At 37.7% G+C, this 21,901-nt stretch overlaps 1 protein-coding gene across 2 annotated transcripts; it reads right to left on the bottom strand.

Moving 5' to 3' along the window:
- Positions 1–1,091: 1,091 nt before the first annotated feature.
- recql4 (RecQ helicase-like 4) lies at positions 1,092–21,721 on the bottom strand. Of its 2 annotated transcripts, none has more exons than XM_030146478.1 (28): positions 21,381–21,721; positions 21,220–21,253; positions 20,980–21,099; positions 19,677–19,823; positions 19,427–19,596; positions 17,468–18,476; positions 17,296–17,378; positions 17,112–17,211; positions 15,826–15,991; positions 15,499–15,606; positions 15,241–15,402; positions 15,051–15,143; positions 11,807–11,943; positions 11,600–11,683; positions 11,319–11,507; positions 10,260–10,442; positions 9,938–10,127; positions 9,209–9,402; positions 8,265–8,348; positions 7,746–7,883; positions 7,521–7,661; positions 6,015–6,204; positions 5,585–5,714; positions 4,827–4,993; positions 4,200–4,377; positions 3,838–3,991; positions 3,618–3,726; positions 1,092–1,342 (listed from the first exon to the last, which is right to left on the bottom strand). In XM_030146478.1, exons 4-28 carry the CDS (start codon positions 19,782–19,784, stop codon positions 1,221–1,223), a joined length of 4,389 nt encoding a protein of 1,462 aa, XP_030002338.1. In that variant the 5' UTR covers positions 19,785–19,823; positions 20,980–21,099; positions 21,220–21,253; positions 21,381–21,721; the 3' UTR covers positions 1,092–1,220. The 2 variants fall into 2 exon arrangements, with proteins under 2 accessions (XP_030002338.1, XP_030002339.1); XM_030146479.1 differs by having other exon boundaries at positions 19,677–19,873; positions 21,034–21,099.
- Between the last annotated feature and the right edge of the window lie 180 nt (positions 21,722–21,901).

Below are 21,901 nucleotides of genomic sequence, written 5' to 3'. Positions count from 1 at the left end.
GTTAATTTTCTTGTTAAACAAAAAGTCTAAGTCAAATTAACAATAATCAATTGTTTTCAGTTTAAAGATCATCACCCACAGCAACGTTTCCCTGTAGTTTAACCCAGGAGTCTTACTCAGACACGCTGTCCTGTGAGGTGTTTTACCACAGCTCTTTGTTTTGTTCTTAAAAATAGATGGACATTCCAGTAAAACACCACATCCATATTTCCATGTTAGGGTAAATCTATTCTAGCAGTGTTTGCTTTCAGAATAACATTCCTAAGGAGCGGCTGTTGAGCATCAATCATGCATCATGTATGGCTTTGTCAACTGTTCAAGGAAAAGGATGAGTCAACAGGTTGGATCAGATTCAACCAGTCCTCAGAGTTAAACTGTTAGTGTTAAAACAGGTGATTATATTCAATTTACTGCAGCAATTGGCTGGATTAAATACGGGAAAAGTGACTCTTTGCAACCAAGGCAATTTTGAGTAATTTGGAATTCAACACATTCTCCAATGTATGCATTTTCATATAAATCAATTATCCAGATCTGTTTTTTTTTTCAGTTTTTCAATGCAACTTCAGTCAGAATAGATCACAATTTATGCAACCTTTGGCAACGTAAATATTTATCATAACTGAACAGGAGGGAGTCACTCATAATATAATTAATGCATTTTCATATAAAGCAAAATACTCATTGTAACATTGTAAAATAGGCCAAGTAGTTGCACAATCATGTTTAATTTTACTATAAGGAACATATCTGCATTTATTCCATTACCTGGACGTGGGTCTGGTGATTTATAGGATCCACGGGTTCTGCAGAGGTAAATATTTAACACAGGTGAGAGAAATTTACGGAGACCCCACACACCAGCTTTAAAGAAGTCATTATTAAGATTAAACTGGGACAAATATTTGTGTTCTTATCGTATGTTTGAGTTTCTTGAGTCAACAGCGATATGGCAGAATTTTCACTCTATTTTTACTTCCTTGTGTACATTCCTGGGTCATGAACAACCTGCGAGAAACAAGAAAAGTTTTGTTAAATCTGGTATAAAAACATGCAAATTTGTGGAAATGAATTTCAGTGAAAAACAAAGCTAGAAAAATAGAGGTTTTATTTGAGTTTTTTTTTTTTCCACAGTTGGACAAACATAAAAAACATTAAAATATTTGAACATGAAAGTAACAGTGACATGAGGTAAATCCATTATAATCCTGTGTCTTTGGTCACTTAAAGCGAATGATCTCCTGAGTGGCGAGTCGGATGAGCTGGTTGAAGTCAAACCTGATGTATTTCCTCCAGTAGCGTCGGTCTTTACCATAGACTTGGGCAGGAAAACATGGGCTGCCTACAGAGAGAAATGTTCAGTTTAAATACACATCCTTTAATGAGACAGTAAAAGTACTTCAATCAGATTGAAATTAAATAATCATCAAAAACTCCCTAACTCATATCTCCTGACAAATGGGAGAAGAATGTTGTGTTTTATAGTGTATTAATGGAAACTGAACTGGAATCATGAGAACAGCTGCACCGTCATCTGTTTAGATCCAAGCTTTAACACATATAGCTCTAGAAAAAAACAGAGACCACAGCAATTTTCTGTGAAATCAGCATCTGTACATGTGTGACAGCCATTCCATCCCAGTGTCTGTTGAATTCTAACACAAGCACACCTCATTCTACTGAATGATCACTTGAACCGTGTCTGATTTAATAAGTATAAAAACCATGCTGTGGTCTCCAGGATTCTCTTGCAATAGGACCAGTTGGATGGCAAAAACAGCGCCGGTAATTCCTCAAATGTAATTGGAATCAAAAAATAACTATTGAAAACACCTCTCCACTGACCAGGATGACCATCAACTCATTTGAATGTCTTAGGATGTCCTCAAGTCAACTAAAAAAAATATAGCAAAAGGCAGCTGAGGAGAAGTGCACGGTGGCAACAGTTCAAAACAGACTCTTTGGGGCAGGACTCAAGTCTAGAAGATAGAAAAAAAAAAACCTTGATCAGTGAGAAAAAAGAAGGGCCAGGCTGAGGTTGGCAAAAGACCATAAGGACTGGAGTAAGGTCATGTTCAGCTTTGTCCAACACCTGGTCATCTAATGTTAGAGGGAGACCTTGACAGGCTTAGAGGCCACAGTGTCTCATACCCACCATGAAATTTGGTGATAATCTTGGGGGTGGGGGCTTCAGCCAGGCAGATTCACCTTAGTGAAGGACACGTGAATCAATGTCCCGGAGGAAAACTTGCTTCCTTCTGCTTTGACAATGTTCCCCATCTGTGAGGATTGTTTTTCCAGCAGGACAATGCTTCATGCCACACCGCAACATCAATAAAATTGTGGATGAAGGACCACCATATCCAGACCCTCATACCCAGGCCCATGTCCAGACCTGAACCCACATTAAAAACCTCAGGAATATGATCAAGAGGAAAATGGATCATCATAAGACAAACATCACTGAGCTACTTGAACTTTTGTGCCAGTGAGTGGCATTAAGTAAACCAAAGACTATGGAGAGCTCGCCAAGAAGAAAAGGAGAAAATCAGGGTTATTCCACCAAATATTACTTTCTGAAATCTTCCCAAGTTAAAACATTAGTATTGCGTTTAAAATATTGAATAACTTGTTTTCTTTGCATTATTTAAAGCCTGAAAACACTGCATCCTTTTGTGATTTTGACCATTTGTTATGTTCGGCAAATAAATTACAATATTTTTATTTGGGAGAAATTATGTCAGCGGTTTATAGAATAAATCAAAACAGTTCATTTTACTCAAACACCTACCTATAAATAGTAAAATCAGGGAAAATGACAATTTTGCAGTGGTTTCTTAATTTTTTTCCAAAGGTTTGGCAGAGTAACTTCTTACAATCAGTCCCACAGTGCCCTCTAGAGGTCAATACTCTATATTCATTAGTGAATCTGCAATATGGTAGGTAGGTCTCATTATACAGAGGTTATAATTTGTTTGTAAGTCTAATGTTAGGGAAATTGTCATATATATGCAGATTCTTGACTGTAGTGGCAGTAAAGAAACCTTTCATCTTGTGTTGAAATAAGTCAAATGGATGAAGATCACAACAGATTAAAAACACTGTGCCTGCATCTAACAGCTTTCAGAGCAACAAAAAAACTATTCATAAAAAAAAAAAAAAAAAAAAAAAATCAACTGTGTTTATGAGGAGTGATGCAGTATCACAAGGTTTTTCCAAAAGTTTTAAAGTCTCATTAAACAGCAACAATTTGATGTTCATTTAATTATGGTTTCATGCATTTTATTTGCTGGTACTGTTTATTTTTATTTAGGTGAGATCGTTGCATTAAACCTCTTGATTTTTTTGTCTCACCTGCAAACTTTAAGTCTTGTTTTCAATCAGTGATATTCATCACAGATTTTTGGCCACATAAATGATCTTTTACTTAGTTATTGTGGGAAAAAAAAAGTTTGGTGGAGAAAATTATGGTTAGAATTAGTCAATGCCAGAGAGAATGGGGTTTGTGTAATCTTAAGCTATTGTCTGCTATCAACATCATTATTATTAATAATAATAATAATGCACATTATAACCACACATGATCAGATGTTTTGTGTTTGTTTGGGTGTTCTCACCGATGCCGTGGAAGATTCTAGCAACAGCTCTTCCAGAAAACTTTTCATCACTTCGGTAGGAGAGAAAACTTCTTATATCCGCTCTGATCTGATTCTCCCAGTCTAACAACTAAAAATACGAACACAACCAAAACAAACCACAGTGCTCAGAACAAGACACAAACAAGTCACAAGTCACAAACTGCTAGAACTCCTGTAAAACATCCTGGGTTTTTTTTACCTTATATTTGTCGAGCTCCTCAATGTCGACAGGTGTGAATGTGTGATTTTGGTCTCGCCTCTTTTCAAAGTACTCCAGGAGAAGGTTTTTGAGCTCAAGACTGCGACTCTCCTCCAGATCATCAACACAGGAGGAAACTCTCTGATACGCAACACTGCACACAAGGACAAGAAAATATCATTTGTGAACTTTAACACCCAACACTAACGAACTGATGATTGAGATACATACTGTATAAAGTCCCACAATCAATATACAGCACTGAACAAATTTATTAGACCACCTTTCCTTCAGTTTAACACTCGATTGAGTTCAGCATCACTGAACTCAAACATGAACGCAGCCTTAAAAACAGTACGTACCTCTTAAAAGCCTTAAAGCAGGCGGTCAGCTGGAAGAGCTGGGTTTTCTCCTGCTCCTGCACTCGATTGTGGAGGAACTGACACACTCTGTCCATCTCGTCATCACTGAGGTCACCATAGGAACGGAAGTAGAAGGAGGGATCAGAGAACTCAACGAGGACCCCGCTGCATCCCCCACCTTAAACACAATCAGATTAGAGTTTGATGAGGATCAGCTGTTTTTTTGTTTTTGTTTTTTTTTTTTTTAAATCAAGATCTTTTTATAAAAGTTTTCTCAGTATAATACAAGTTTAGTGCTGAATGGTCTTTACAGACATCTGAAGTAAGCATGGGTGTATATCAATGGCAGCTAGCACCAAAGTAAAACAAAACAGAACAAACAACAGACTATACATAAAATAATCCCTCCTCAGTCATTGCCAGTGCACTAGACATAGTAAAGGATCACTATCACAACAGAAACCTGTGCTAGGAGTAAGTACGAAGTGTGCAGCGTTGTTAAACTGCACCTAAATGTCAAGCATTTACAGGGTCTGGAATGTTTTTCAGAAGGGACCCCACACTTTCTGGAATTTGATGAGGATCAGTTTAACCGGGTGGAGGTTCACATCAGCGTCATAGTCGTACCTCTGTCGGTGCTCCACTGCAGCTGTCTCAGGCCTCTCTTCACCAGAGGGAGCTGCCAGCCCATGGTGTCCGCCACCTCCACAACGTCAAACTCCAGCTGATTACATGACTCCACTCGCTCTCCGGCCATCCGCCTTCTCGCCAGCACCACGGCGATGGGAGGGCAGCTGAGGAATATGAAGACAGACACAATGCTGACTTTAACAAATGGATCCAATTTTAAATATGTCTCATCTGGCTTTTGTTTTTGTCTTTGTTAATTTGCATTTTCAGAAATTGGTGAACATATTAACAGCAAAATATCCAATTAAAAGATGCAAAAAAGTCAACTCATTACATAATTATCCATTGATACTATTAACAGGTTTCCCACAGTCATGAAAAACCTGGAGAAGTCTTTGAAGTTAAATCATCAAAAAGTCATGGAACTTCATTTTTAGTGATCTAATTTTAGTGCCTTTTTTCCTTCCATTTAGAATTAAGTTTCCATTTCTGTCCAAGCCCTTGTGATTTATTCAGTTATTGCTATTATAAAAGGAACAAATGACAGTATTTCCACTTCATCTCACAAAGTAAAATAGTATATTTTTGAGAAATATAAAAATATTTTCTCTTAAAAGCCATAAAATATGTGAGCGATAACATGAATCCGATTCAACTTGTGGGAAAATCATTCCCATTTACACAAAGTGCCATTTATATTTTGTAAAATGCTCCAACAGAACATTTTAAAGGAGGAATACACAGATACTGCTTACATTTTAGTGATCTTCTGGAGCTGTCTCGGTCCGTCATAGCAGCTGATTTTACAAACTGACATAGTGGGATGAAGAAGTTCAACAAAGCGCTGAGGGTGCAGCTCCAGATAGCAGAGCAGCGTTTCCACACCTGATGGAACACAAGCAGACACACAAAAGAACAATTTACACAGGGAGGTTGTATCATCTTCACACAAGAGACATAAAGAACATGTTATACACCCCTGCTACTTTAAATAGTTCATTATTTCACTGAAATATTTCTCTGAAACCCACCTTTCTGAATGTGCGTGGTCTGAATTCAACTATATTTCGTTAATCCTAAGACATACTACTTTTACTTTCCACCCAGTCATTGTTGTCGACCAATCTCTGTATTCTTCTTTTTTACTGTTTCTTCATTCACTGTCCTCACCTGGTTTCTTCTTACCTTCTTCTGTAATGTCCAGACTCTCAACCGTCTGCTGGACAGGTATAGCTCTCTCATGTGTGTGACAAACTCGTTCTTTAGGCCAATCACTGACTCCAATCACCTCCTCATGTGTGTGATTTGACAACCCGTCAGCTGCCTCTTGTTGAACCAATTGCTCCACTTTCTTTTCCTCTTGGACTGATATCACCTTCCAACAAAAACATTCATTAAAATCCATGTCCCTTGTACAGATAACATCTAAGCTAAATATACAGGGTGTCCACAAAGTCTCTTTACAATGGAAAAAATGTATAACAAAAGCAGTTGAGATATGTTAATCAGATTTGTTCTATGTACTCAGTGGTTATCAGCGTTTTTATATAATCACATTGCATTGTGTATTTCAGGTACCCTGTTGATGAAATAGGTTGCGTTAAATGTTTACTTTGACATTTTGACTGAATATGTGTCACCACAACTAAATGACCTTCGACCAACCATCATTTTCTAGGTAGATGGTGCACCACCACATTGGGGACTGTATGTTGGTGGGTTCCTAAACCAAACATTTACACACTGTTGGATTGGAAGGGATGGCCCAATGACCTGGACACCTTGTTCACCAGATATTACTGCCCTGGATTTCTTTCTATGCTTTCTATTCTGGGGTTTTGTTAAAGATATCATGTACAGAACATCAGTGACCTAAAGCCAAAGATCACTGATGCTATTGACACCATTGATGAGGCTATTCTACAGCCAACCTGGCAACAAATCCAGTGCCATCTTGATGTCCTTCATGTAACTAATGGTGCCCATATAGAGGAGTATTAACCCATAAAGTCCCAAACATCCAATGTCAACCAAAACCAACTACTGATGTAAACTGTTTGATACCTGTTCATCCACTGATTCTATCAATCCATGTGTAAAATGCAGTTTGTCATCTTTTCATGTTCATCAGATATGACCCATTTGGATGTATAGAGGCTCAGTAGTGAACATGGAAACACCGTCATCTTCTACAACACTGATTCACAAATAAAACCTATGGAGTTTAATCAGTGACAGTGGATCGAGACACTTGGTTTATGTTCAGTTAATGATATATTTTACAGAAAAAGTCTAAAATAACCTTTGAATTTACTCTGAGCTTTAATGAACATCTACATGATCAGTGTATTGAATATAAGAAAATACATGATTTACACTGAAAAAACTCTAACTAAAGAGGATAACATTGCAGTAAATGGTGATAAATTACTTAACAAAGGTTAAATATAGACAAAAATTATTTGGGAACTGCCACCAAGGTAGCACTGGGTCTTTATGGGTTAAATGAGGCAAAAAAAACCAACAACTTCAATATCTACTTTTCATTTTATAATAATAATAATAATAATATGTAATAATTTCCATAGATTTGTCTATTGATTTCATTTCATAATAAATTTGTTAAATTGTAAAGAGACTTCATGGAAACCCTGTATATGTCAGGCCATAGCAGTAGAAATCCATTTGTACCTGTGCTGCCAACAGTTGTGATATATTTGAGTTCTGGCTGTGATTTGTGGACAGTATTGTGTCCTGCTGAGTAGGAGGATTCACACCGTTCTCCTGATCAGCAACATCCATCATCTCCAGCATCTCTGAGTCGTCAATGTCCTACAGACACAGAGAAAACATTCTTTCCTTTATTTGTTCAGTCACCACACAAAAAATCTGGTGTGGTAATAGTTTTATAGTTACCTCAGTTAGTTCCTGCTGCTTCTGGCGAATCTGTTTACATTTACACGGAGGGAAAACCTTCTGGACCAGTTTCTTTACTGTGTAGTAGTCCATGGTGTCTGCATAGATGTGACGACGGAGTTCATGAAGATCTTCACCCTAGACAAAACCGCAGAAAATTTACTTCAAAGAGTCTTCTTGAATAGATTTATATTAACTGTTTAATGTGGAAAAAAAACTTACATTACTCAAGCAGTTTCAATTACTTCATTTATAGATTCCAAACCAAGTAAAAAAATATTCATCAAAGACAGTTATGAGCCTATTTTTGACAAATACATTTGCTAATGTTCAGAGTCACTGTCATTTCGAGCTTTTGCTAGAACTTAATCGTCCGTATATCTCTATTTACTGCTTTCAGAACACATTGGCAATAAAATAGATCACTTTTGGATCGAGACCCACTAGTTGAGAATGCTGGTACTAGAACAGAGTAAAAATGAAAAAACATCCTTTCACTTCCTTCAGATGAATCCTCACCTCAGGGTCCAGGAAAAGGTGGCAGTGAGCCGGTTCTCCATCTCTGCCTGCCCTCCCAATCTCTTGAACGTAGCTTTCAAAACTCTTCAAAGTAAAACAAAAACTGTTTTAACTCAGTGGCAAAGAACACAGGACAATCTAATTATTAACCTTTAATGTATTCCTTAATTTATCCATAGAGTTTCTTTGCCATGGGTAAAATGTATTTATAGAGCCCTTTTCATTGTGGATGCACCAATTGCAAAATTCTTAGCCAATACAATGACATACCAGTGTTACTTTGTTTCTTTATATTGTTTTTGTTGTAATTTTTCCCCCACCTTCACACAGACATCGTCATTATAAATAAAAAAAGCACAGACTATTTTAAAGTCTTTCAGTCACTCATCACATTATCTTTGAATGAACACAGATTGAAATATCCTCTTGAAACCCAGCAAAGCATTTTAGTCCTTTGTAGACAAGAAGAGCTTCACAGATTTGCTTAAAAAAAAAAAATGCTCTGAACTGCAAGGGACATTCCATAAAAAAGTTTATGAAAAAACTGTTGCATCATGCAGTTTCCAATCAAAACAATTTAATGTAAAAAAGCCAAAACTTTTACTTTCCTAGGAGGATATACAAATTTATGAAAAACACTTTAACATACCCAGACAGACATAAACATCTGCCACTGCTGTCGGTGACAATATATCTTACATGTAGATGCAGATATTGCCAATCTCAGCATATATTAGATGACATATTGGTGTATTCTTACTTTTAATGGACAAAGTCAAAACTTGCTTTACAAGAGACAAAATGTGGTAATATAGAAACAGAAATTAAAAACAAAAGTTAAATCGCACAGTAAATAAATCTGGAATGAAAAGTACACATAAATGAAAAGTAACTGACTAACCTCCTCAGCTCAGATTCAGTTACATATTAGATGTGTTGTGTACCTTGGGCATGTTGTAGTGGATGATTCCACGGACGTCAGACTTATCCAGGCCCATACCAAAGGCCACAGTGGCAACAACGATTCTGAGCTCCCCACACATGAAGTTGTTCTGGACACGGCGGCGCTCAGATGCTGACAGGCCGGCGTGATACGACTCAGCCTGCCATTTCAGGGGTTTACGGATTTTCTTCCTTGCTGAGAACAGAAGCACAGACCAGGGTTCCTACAGGTTTCAACAAGTTAAATTTAAGACTTTTTAAGAACTTTTTAAGACTACTTGGAACAAAATTTAATGCCCATTTCACAGCCATACTGGCGAAAATACATGACTCGAGAAAATGTATTTACTTAGTCCAACATTTTAATTCCCATCGTTCCGAGTCATTTCTCACTGGTGGCTGCAAAGTTAGTGATAACTGGTTCCTAATTTCAATATAAAATGTCAGGTTGGAACTGACTAGACTAATGCTACTTTTTTGCAGCTTGGACATTTCCCTGACACATTTAAACACAGTACAGCCAACAACATAACTGAAGACCTACCACATCAAATTTAATATCTTTTAAAGACTTTTTTAAGGTATTAAATGCAGATTTGTAAATTCAAGACTTTTAAGACTTTTTAAGACCCTGTGGGAACCCTGACAGACAGAAAGAGGAGAAACTATGATGGGGTGTTAAAACAATGCTCCTGATCATATTTTTAAGCGGTAGAGTGTCTCGTCCTTACCCAGTTCTTTCTTCTTCTGTCCTGCAGGGTTGATGCTGTTGGTGATTTGCTTATTTTCTTTCACCACCACCCCCTGAAGGCAGGTTCTGAGCAGTGCAGCCACACGGACAGTCTCATCTCTTTTGGTGCAGTAGACGATGATGGAGTCCAGACAACCAAACCGATCGCCTCTCAACAAGGACACTAGAGCCTTAAAGATGGAAATGCAGCAGAGACAAACTAAATACCACATAGACTCATTGTTCTTCAGAAGTACAGACAGACACATGAAGGCAGGTGAAGTGTGGCTTTTTACTAATAATCAAAGTGTTACTCATCCCACCTGATCCTTTTCTCTGTCCACCGACACAGACAGATTCAGGTTCGGAGGCACTGCTGCAGATCTGACAGCAATGCCGTCTTCATCACTGATGTCTAAATGTCGAGCGATGTCCAGAGCAGTAGACATGGTGGCTGTAGCAGTGAGTCCCAGTAAACACTGCACCCCCAAACGCTCCCTTAGGACCTGCAAACAAATGCATGCTTTTCTGTAAATCAAAATCACAAAATGATGATCATATCTCTTCTAAAATTATCTTCAGTGGAACAAAAACTGGTCCACAAAACAACAGCAACAGATGGGAATCAAGAACTGGTTTCTGTTAAGAGCCAGCTAAAAATGGTCCAGTTCTGTGGAATCGCATGCCTCCAAGCAGATCAATTCCCTTTGACACCACTGTTATTATGACAATTGCAAACTGTAATGTGATATAAAACTTTACTGCTGCTGGAAACTTGCAGCAAGAAGCATTCATGACACTGCTACTGTCTTGGTTACATTGTTTGGGCTTTGGGTGACTTACTTCAACTGTATGTTTATGTATTCTGGACTTTTATTTTAAGACAAAAATCTGTCAATTAATCAATCAATAACAGAAAGGAAGAAATAATAAATAAATAAATACTTTGAAGTACTAAGAGTGGAAATAAGAGCAATATCCTCCTGAGATAGAGCAATCTATTTTCTGTCCTCTGCAGGGGACAAGAGTTTCACAGTTTTACTTGGGGAAAAAAAAACAAACAAAACATGACGCTGTCCACTGCAAAAGACATTCCATAAAAAATTTTTTAAAAAAACATTTATCTGTAGAAACTGTTGTATCATGCTGTTTCCAATCAATCCCAAACTTACTTTCTGGGTCTCACAAGGATAAGCTCAAACATCTGAGGACGCAACATGAAATTAAGTTTAAGAGATATGGTTTTCTTTTTCCATTTTTTAACCTTTTCCCCACATAAATAAAGAACTGAACTGTTTATCAGAATCAATAATATAATAATAATATTGTATGAATAAAATATTACCAGTTCCCATGCTTACATACAACCATCTCCTATTTACCTTACAGAGCCTCAGGTAGCAGGGCCTGAAGTTGTGTGACCACTCTGACACACAGTGAGCTTCATCTATGCAGGCAAAGGCCACAGGGGGAAGCTCCTGAGCAGACGGCAGACAACCTGACCCTGAACCGCCTCCACCAACCAGAGCCTCTGGAGACAGCAGCAACACACACACATCACCTGACTTCACCTGGAGGAACAGAGGAGACATGACTAAGAACTCTGCATCTTCATCTAAAGTCTTATAGTTATTCACATTGCAGATTCTAAACAGTGTTTTACCTTTTCTATTGCAGCTTCTCTCTGTTTCATCGTCATGTTGGAGTGGATACAGGCAGCTTTCAGTCTGGTTGGAAGCCCTGACAACTATACACAGTCAAAACAAATCTGTTAACAAAACTCCTGAATGAACATGTGCTGCAAACCTTTCAGTAATGATCAGCAAAGGCAGGATTCACATCTACATGAGCGTCAATGTGTCTGTGTTACCTGATCATCCATCAGTGACACTAAAGGTGAGATCACCAAAGTGATGCATTTTGACCGCTGTGCATAGAGGTAGGCAGGAAGCTGATAGCACAATGATTTACCCATTCCTGTTGACAACACTACAAGAGTGGACAGACCTAAAAACAGAAAGAAAGAGAAACAAACAGCATAGAATCAATACACAGTTCACAGATTTAAAGTAAAAATTCACAGATGAGTTGAGATCTCTTTCTTGGGAGAAAAACAGAGGAAATTATCTGGGTTGTGTTAAATCATTTAATTCAATTCAATTTTATTTGTAGAGCCCTATATCACAACAAGGTTGCCTCACAGGGGTTTAGAGAGGAAGATTAATTTAATGAGTAAACTTAACAAAAATAAAGTAAACAAAGACAAATTAACTTTGCAAAGGGAGTGAATAAAAACATAAAATACAATTCTTGCAAGACCACTCAGATCACGTACAGACAGCACTTCACAAATGTTTTCTGGATCACATGTGACTTTCCTAAAGAAATACAATATAACAACCCTTCAACACTGATATTTTTGTACAAAATCCACTTAAGGGATTTTTAAAAAATACGACATGATAAAAATTGATGATAAACAATTCTTTTGATAAACTCTGCACAGAAAACACAAAATATTTAAATGGTAAAAGTTTAATTTTACTCTTCATGACCAAAACATTTTGAGACAAAATTATCACATGCATCAGCTACATGTACAAGGTTAAAACAGTCGAATGGATTTTTTAACTCAGAGAGAGTTAGATAAGATGAAAACTTCAAGGACATCGGTAAAGACCAAAACAGCTGTTTATTTCAACCTCTTTACAACAAAATACAGTCTAATACCAGAAAACTCCATAAAGAAAGAGACAGAAAACACATTTCAACTCCACATCACAGTGGTTTAATAGATATTCCCAAAGCTGTATGTATGTGCATATGTAGCTTTCCCAAACCTTAAACGGGTCATTCCATGTCAAATCACCCAAAAAAAATTGACATTTTAAACCCCACCTCCTCCAAATTCAATGAAAATTGGTTTATAGGTAAATCCTAGCCAGAAAAGCCAAATTTTCAAATTTTAGCTAAATCGGACCAACGGTTTTTGAGATATCGCCATTTCTTTTTTTCACTTTTTTGCGAATAATGGCGTGGCCGCCAAATTTCAAAGTGCTGTATCTCAGTAACCAGTGGTCCGATTTTCAAAAATGAAGTATATTTGTGAAGGGGAGATCATAAGGAATCTAAATACATCATTACTTTTATCTTTTAAGTGATATATCTCATCATGACCTTTTGACCTATATTTTGACCTTGAAATTGACAATTTGGGACAAATGACCCTGCGACTACTTTTCCTGAAAATTGTAGCCCAACATGTTGCCTACAACATATAAAGAAATTGGAGAGGTAATATTTTTCATTGTGAAGCAATATCAATTAGAATGAGACATACTTGCCACTAAAATGATCATCCCTGTATTCTGTGTACATAAACCATGTATTATCCATGTACATCACATATTCACAAAGTCAAGAGAAGATATATGCCAATTATCAGTCTTAATATGGAAAATCCAGTGTCTTTAGTCTTTTTATATAATGACATGTCTATTCAGTGTCAAGAATCCATTTGTTGCATTCACTTGAAATCCTGAAAAGGTCATCTGAAGAGAGGCAATAGTTTCTAGTAGAGGAGGAGGTTAGGTACGGAGCAGTTATCACACATAGAATATCCGACTCCGGAATCCAACATTGGTCATCCCTTGATGGCCAATGGAAGGTTTTAGCAGGTCCAGATGGATGCATAAATTTGATGTGGTAGTCACCGAATTCCTCAGAAATTTCGTCAACTAGTCCGATCCACGGATGTTCATCGTACATACAGCAGACGAAATTCTGCTGTTTTATTTCCAAGGGAATTTGCATGACCCTGGGTGTACATGTTTCATTGTTGGCGTCTTGGATTTGTACCAAATCTGGAGGACTGTCCTGCTCAGAGAGTTTAAAGGCTTTAATCTGAGTGAGGGAGACAGGTACAAAACGATGATACTGCAGAGTGCCTTTGACAGTCCTTGCTAACTGGAATCGAGGTTTGAGGTTTTCTTCGTTGGCGGCGACTTCATCTTGTTTGACATGAAAGAAGGAGATTCCAGGGATATTCTTGACACAGTATTCAAACATTGCTTTAGAATCCAGAATATAACCTTCAGTAACACACTGCAGACTGGCCTTTGTGGCCAATCGCTTTATTTTTTTTTATTTTATTTATTTTTCATTCTTGTGTATGATGTAATTTAGGGCAGACTTGAGGTCTTCAGTTAACAGACATCAAAGGCTGAGGGAAATTTAGTGGCAGACATATGTTCTGCAGTTTAAGTGGGTTAGGTCATGTGACCCCTGACTTGTATTCTAGATATTTTTTAATAAAGTTTCAGTTGAGAATAGCATGCACTACTGCAAGCAAGTGGTTTTGAGTTGTCTTGTTAGTAGTGTAGAGACAGAGAACATGTTAACCATGTGGTAAGCATATAATGTGTGAAATGTGTTGAATTGTGTGTACGGATGTACATAGAATGTACAGGAGTAGGACTTTTAGCTGTGGTAATGCACATTTCAAACTGATGCTGCTTCAAAATGAAAAATATTACCTCTCCAGTTTCTTCATATGTTGTAGGCAACATGTTGGGCTACAATTTTCAGGAAAAGTTGTCGCGGGGTCATTTGTCCCAAATTGTCAATTTCAAGGTCAAAATATAGGTCAAAAGGTCATGATGAGATATATCACTTAAAAGATAAAAGTAATGATGTATTTAGATTCCTTATGATCTCCCCTTCACAAATATACTTTATTTTTGAAAATCGGACCACTGGTTGCCGAGATACAGCACTTCAAAATTTGGCAGCCACGCCGTTTTTTTGCGAAAAAGTGAAAAAAAGAAATGGCGATATCTCAAAAACCATTGGTCCGATTTTGCTAAAATTTGAAAATTTGGCTTTTCTGGCTAGGATTTACCTATAAAGCAATTTTCATTGAATTTGGAGGAGGTAGGGTTTAACTCATTGGGTGATCTGACATGGAATGACCCAAACAGAATAACTTGAAAGTGATTTATGTCATATGCGTGGATGTTCGTAACTCAGATTCAGTGTTGGCTCCAGAGGCTTTAATCCCAATAATATAAAAGGTATGAATACAGATACAGTCAATGTGTGTATTCTGTTTGTACCTGAGAGGATCCTCATTATGGCCTCTTCCTGTCCTGGTCTAAATGACTGGTAGCCAAGGTCTCTTAGTCCTGCAAACACCTCAGCTGGTGTTACTGAAAAGATACAGAGAGACAAACAAACTCTGAGCAAATGTTTTTTTCCATTGGTCATTTAAGTAAACACAACAAAAACACACAATGAATGTTTTACCTTGAACTTTCCCATCATCTTTGAGATCATAAAGTGGTTCCATGGGCGGAGGAGGAGCCGGACGCTCATAATCAGGACGAATCACATCCAGCAACACCTCATCTTTTTGTTTAACGTCCACTTCCTTTTGCTTATTCTGCTCATTTTTGATATTGGGAGAAGCTATGGGAGAACAAATCAGGATATTAACACAGCTCATTCTGAATTTCATGATCCTAATGTGGGTTTTAATACAACAGGGAAGTTCATTATGCATACCATGTGACTGTTGCAGAGTTCCTGTCGCCCTGGCAACCTCCTCCAAGGTGGGAAGTTCAAATGGCTCCTCATTGGCAGGTTGTTCATCAGGAACAGGAGCAGGTGGAGCTACAATCAAGATTTTACAGATATTTAGGGATCATTATAATAGATACATAATTCTGTTTAAATATCTAACATTCTCCTTCAAATATGAGTGAAAATATCAGAAAGTATCAAAACTAAATCATATAATTTTCACACTTTTCCACAGGTGAAATGAAAGTCTCAAAATTCAACAGCCCTGCCTAATAAGGACATTAAAGTGTGAATGTGTGAGTGTGTTACCTCGTCCCTTGCAGTCGATGGCCCAGTGTCCGGTCCCTCCACACTTGTAGCAGGTATCACCCTGTCGACTCAACCCTCCTCTGAAACCACCTCGTCTTCCCTGGCCGAAGTATCCACCTCCTCCACCAAAACGCTCCCCTTTCAGCTGGAACTTCTGCATATACATCTAAACACACATTTACATAAACATTTATTACATGACAATTTCAAGCAGCATCTGGAGTATCATATTTTACAGTGAAACTAATTTCCAAGTGCATTTGAATTTTTTTTTGTAGTTTATGTGATGAGACCAGGGCTGTGGCAGAAACCCTGACATTTCATTTCCAGATAAAACGCATTTTATGATACAGCTAATTTTCTTTAAATTCAATTAATAAAAGTATGTACGTATACACTGCCTGGCCACAAAAGTCCCCACCTGGATTTAGGGTAAGCAAATAATAAATAGTAAAAAAAAGTAGCAAATAAATGTGACATTGAATAAATGTATTGAAATTATGCCACAGTGAAAGCTCAGGTTAAATTAAGGTTAAGTAAGGAAAAATATTAGTGTGGCCCTTTAGTTTGTGGCTAGGCTGTGTATGTTTATTTTTCTCTTTAGTAGGTGGAATACTAATGTTCAAATGCTAAAAAGTAAATTTAAAAAACACAAGCATAAATGTGTAAACTCAATCTAGGATTTCTGCAGGTTTCAACAAGTTACAGTCAAAACTTCTATACATTTTTAAGAAAGTGATTTTAAGGCCTATTTCACATTTCAAAAAAAAAAAAGAAAAAAAAAAAAGTAGTAAGTACATGTAGGAAAATCTCAATCAGACTTTGGTGATCCTCCTGATGTGATGGCAGGACATTGCTGGTGGGTTTTTAAAGTGATTTTATGTTCCTCTAACTTCCAAAGCAACTCTAATGCATTTACTTAGAAAGTCCAAAGTATTTTCTTGCACAAAGTGTTGCAGGATTTACAAAGCACTGAAACCCTTCCATATTTAAACACGTCAAAACTGTATATAATTAGCTTAAAGTTTAAAATTCAGATGATTAGATTTTAGACTTTTAAAATAAAGGAATATGTTGGTATATAAATCACCAAGCAGCACAATAAGGCTTTAAATAAATAAAGCAAGTAAAGAAACAGCATTCATCTGTGTAGTGTGGAATAATACAAAGTCTTTTCCAAGTGAAAAACAGTGCCATAAAGAGTGGGATTTGTAACACAATAACACAAAAGATGATATAAAGTACAACATTTTTCTATCTTCACACAGTACACTGTATTCACTTACCTGTTTGCGTAGAGCCATCCCTCTTAGTGCGTATCCTTTGACATGAGATTTCTTTTTCAGATTTATCTTCACAAAGTTTCCCTCCGCACCTTTCATGTTCCTGTTCAAATAGTTTTTTGTTATTGAAAGACTGAACGTTTTTTCCTGAATACCATCTGTAGTTTGAGGAAACGTCCAGTCTTACCTGGCTTTGACCGGCTGTGGTTGATATAATTTTCTGGCTCCAAAACCCTCCTCAATTTCTCCAAATAAATTCTCTTGTGGAACCTTGAGGGGAATCATCTTCACCTTAATCTGAGGTTCATAAATGTGGATTGGGTATGCTTTAGTTTTTTTGGTGTAATGAACTTTCTTACCTTTTTCGGCTCCATTTTTTCTTTCAGCTCTTCTTCTCCATCGTCCTCTCCTTTCTTCTTGGTTTTCCTTTTCTTTCCTCCTCCTTGAGGTTGGCTGGTGTTTGTATCAGAATCCTCTTTCTTTTTTCCATTTCTTCGTTTCTTTTTTACTCCTCCCTCTTCCGTCATCTCTGCCTCATCGCCGTCTCCCTCTCTCTGCCTCTTTTTGACAGTTTTCTTTATACTTTTGGATTTGGGATTAGAGCTAATGTCGTCTTCTGGGGTCAGTCTTCTCTCCATCTCTTTACTTTCCTCTTCCATCTCTTTATCCTCTTTCCCTCCTCTACTTTTTCTTTTGTGTTGTACTGCAGGTCTCTGTGCACTGTCATTGACACTCTCTAAACCCTTTTCCATGTCTGCTTTTTTATTTCTGTCCTCCTCTTGTCCTATTTCTCCTTGTCCATCTCTTCCATTTCTCCGTATTTCTACTTCTATTCCTCCTTCTTTACTTTTCAGATCTATCTCCTGGTTTCCTGCTCCAGGCTTTTCCTCAGCCCCCATTTCTCCAAATACCTGACACCTCTCGAGCCACTTCTTATCAATGAAACCCAGCCTACTTGCAGAAGGCCTACCTCCTGTTCCCCCTTTAAAACCTCCACGAAACTGTGGACTTCCCCTCATGCCAGTCAAAGTTCCTATATTTGCAGCAACATCATGTTTATGTGGAGTTTCTGTGTTTACATTAACATCATTTGGACCAGTGATGTGTTTATTCATTCTGTCAGTTACTCTTATATCATCTTTTGAAGTTTCAGCACTACTTGAAGCGGATAATGATGACAACAGGCCTGACCGTCTGACTGGCGAGGGAGCATTTTCAGTAATGCTGTTCACACTGTTGTCAGTACAACTGATGCTCACAGCATTTAGACATTCAGACTCTATGGCTTTAAAAGGTTCAAATGGCTCCTCAGCCTCCACTGGATGGACTGTCTGTGAAACCGAGGACCCGAGACTAGTGCTGAATCGTCTACAAACAAATGGAAATTCAAAGAAAGACTTGTAAATTGTTTATATATAACTGTAATGTCACAAGATATAGCATTCTGCACACTGTGTTACTAATACTATAAAACCACTTGTTAAGTTATCAGTTATTTGTGCGCCCAATGCTATTTTTTTTCCCTTTTAGCATATTTACATACAAAAATAACATTTCTTCTGTAGGATGTTGGGTGATTAAGCATAGTATCTCAGAAAAACCACGACCAAAACTTTATCAAAGTTGAAAATGACTAATAACTTACATAGTCAATGAATATGTAATAAAAATTGATCATGGGTAAAAAAAAACATTATATATACTTTGATTATTGTATCTTACGCATTCATTGTACCACTGTATTTGTGGTGTTTCGTGGCTTTATAGATGAAGACTGTATATTTTGGTCATCTGTGATTGTGTATGGTTGGGACCTAGTAATAGCTTTGAAATAGAAAAACTCAGCTTTCATACTCTGTATTGAGCTGCATTTTTAACAGGGTTTATAGTTGGTGTGATTTCATTTGCCAGAAATGTACAATGCAACATTTATGTAGCTTTATTGGTTCAATAGTTCCCTCTCTGGCAGCCATAATACTATTCCAGTTCATGAAAGCCTGAAGAGGTGCATTGCCAAATAAAGCCCAGTACATAAATATTGTGTAGGATGTACGTGCTACAGGAGCCAAGTAGCATACAATTCTTTTGTTGTATGCTGTGACAGTTGACTACAATGAGTCAGTGTTTACAACTGACTAGTATATATTCTTCTACTCAGGAAATAAACACTAGCATTGCAAAGTCAATCAAGCCTTTGGTCTATGGTTTCAGACAAAATGTATTGTTGAGGAGTTGTTTCCAAGCTGCTGCAACAAAGTGTATCTGATTCTGATTGATTAAACCAATTAATTTATTCAAATAAAAGCATGCAATAATACCTTGGTGAGAAGGGGTTGGAGAGAGTTTTGGATGATTCTTTGGAGTGTTGGATGGATGTGATCTTGGGAGTTCCCATAGGATTCTTTGTTTGTTCACCTTGTCCATCTTCCAAGGAGTTTAGAGGTACCCGACCATGAGGACCAGACTTCTTTAATGACATCGGCCTCTCCTGTAGAAACAATTTTGTCAGTAAGAATGAAAAAATCTTTATTCTTTCACATTACAGCAACAGGGTTCATGTGTGTCCACCTTGGTGAGACTGCCCACGTTGGCTTTAAACTTCAGGCCATAGTATTGAGCAGAGGCTTTAAGACTGTCTCTGTCCTGGGACGTCAGTTTTGGAGACGATGCCGGCATTGCACTACGATTTAGATGAGCTCCCCAACAATCTGAGCCCTGAAACAACAAGAAGATACACAAGTTAGCACAAACCAGTGTTGTAAACTCTGGAAACACTTGTCTGTATCAGTTTCATGTTAAGTTGTGAAGGTAGACCAAGGAAGCCAGTTTTACCCTATGAACCCTCGCGGACCCTGAGGTCCTCTGGCACTGGCCTTTTAACAGTTCCAAAAGCCAATACAAAAACCCATGGAGAGGCAGCTTTTCAGCATTATGCTCCTCGCCTCTGGAACAGCCTGCCAGGGAACCTCAGGGCCGCAGAGAATGTAGAAATTTTTAAAACCAGGCTCAAGACCCACCTTTTTAATTTGGCTTTTAACTGATGCTTCTGTTTTATCTACGCAAAGGTTTTATAGTTATATTTAATATATATATCTTAAGATTCTTTTAACCAGTGCTTCTGTTTTATCATTTTAATGTTTAATATTTTTATTATTTTCATATATGTCTTAAATTTAGCTTCTTTTAATCAGTTCTTTTATATCTTTTTAATGTTTCTTATTCTCCGGTGTTTCATCAGAGGGAGCCCTCCATGCCAGGGGGCGGCTGTGGACTCCGGGGGCTGTGGCGCCTTCTTTCACTGGGGTCCGCTCCTTTCTGGTGGGTGGGGGTCCCAGTTGGCCCTCTCCCGCTAGTTGGGATGCGGGGCTGTGTTGCTGGTGCCTGGTCGCCGGGGTCGGCGGCTGCCTCCTGGTGCGGATGGCTCCCTGACACAGCGCCTCCTAAATTGATCTTTTACCTTTACTTGTACATTTTTGTTCTGGTCTACCCGTGCTCAGTCAGTCTTCTTAAATATGTGTGAGCTTGTGGGTTTGCATGTATATGTGTGTGTGTGTGTGTGTGTGGTGTGTGTGTGTGGTGCGGGTGAGTGGGTGGGTGTGGGTGGGGGGCGGTACTGATTTTTAAACTGATATGTAAAGCACTTTGTGCTACAGTTTTTAATGTATGAAAAGTGCTATATAAATAAAGATTATTATTATTATTATTATTAAAAAAATATCCAACATGAGGGAAAACAGAAGGTGGCATCAAATACTTATATTCAAAGAGATATTAAGGTAAATACTGGAGAGAAAACTGTCAACCTCAACCATGTTTACGCTAACATAGTGTCACATTTATTCCACAGCTTCAAACACACTTTCTCTGGTACCTTTTGGGGTGGGTTTGCTTCAGATGTAGATTGAGATTGTTCATTTTTTTCCACTAGTTGAATTGGTGCTGCTGCTGTTTTCTTTAGCCTGTTTCAAACTGCGGTACTCCTTATACAGTTCTGGGGGGAAAAAAAGACAATTTAATAGTTTAATCCTATTCATGCATAAAGGGCAGGTTAATAATGGGTAATAAAATGCTTATTTGTACATCTGTGTTGTAAGTTATAGACTGTACTCACTCCTGGTCTCCTCTGGAGCTTGATCAATGTCTTCCTGCAGAAAAAAAGTGGTTGAATAAGTATTGAAATCTTTTAAGTGCAAGTGTCAATACAGCAATACAAAAAAAAGTTGTAGTCTTACTCTCATAAAACAGTGAATGGTTTCTGTTTTTTTTTTTTACCTTGTTGGGTTTCCTCTGATGGTCTCTGACAAACTCCTGCTCCCAGTTTTTTAGAAGAAGTTTCACCATGTTATACCGATCCATAATGAGTCTTATCTGACAGTTTTATCATTTAAACGTTTTCAACAGTTAGTGTTATGCTCAGACAGGTTGCACAGTTCGGATAATAACGCTATAACATGATTAACAAACTTTACTCGTTACGTAAAAAATCGTAAGGTCTGTAAATGTGGCTGTAAACTTGCCAGTGTAGTAACAACGAGCTACTTTAGCTTATCGTTTCTTTTTAAAGCCATATTTAGATTTAATTGCCCTAAATTTGATGTAAATGTCAACCAACCAGCCAGACGAAGTGTTTATAAAGAGCCTCTTCCGGTGCACGTTTCCCGCCCCAGGTTACGTCATCACGCGTTGCCAGATTGCAAGTCATCTATCCCCCGATTTCACAAATCTAGTTTACTAGTATTTTCATTTAATGAATTTTACAGCTGATTTATGTCCCCTTTATATGTATGATTCTG

The sequence above is a fragment of the Sphaeramia orbicularis genome, chromosome 11, assembly GCF_902148855.1.
Source record: "Sphaeramia orbicularis chromosome 11, fSphaOr1.1, whole genome shotgun sequence".
Lineage (NCBI taxonomy): Eukaryota > Metazoa > Chordata > Actinopteri > Kurtiformes > Apogonidae > Sphaeramia > Sphaeramia orbicularis.
Note: the sequence above shows the minus strand (reverse complement) of the source record. Positions and strands in the feature narration are given on the sequence as shown.

Coding starts and splice junctions, on each gene's coding strand:
- recql4 (XM_030146479.1), bottom strand. CDS start 21,464: ATGGATCGGTATAACATGGTGAAACTTCTTCTAAAAAACTGGGAGCAG. Junction 19,874..21,033: donor CAGCAGCACCAATTCAACTA/GTGGAAAAAAAT, acceptor AAGTGTTTCCAG/AGTTTACAACACTGGTTTGT. Junction 17,212..17,295: donor CCACAGCCGGTCAAAGCCAG/GTAAGACTGGAC, acceptor CTATTTGAACAG/GAACATGAAAGGTGCGGAGG.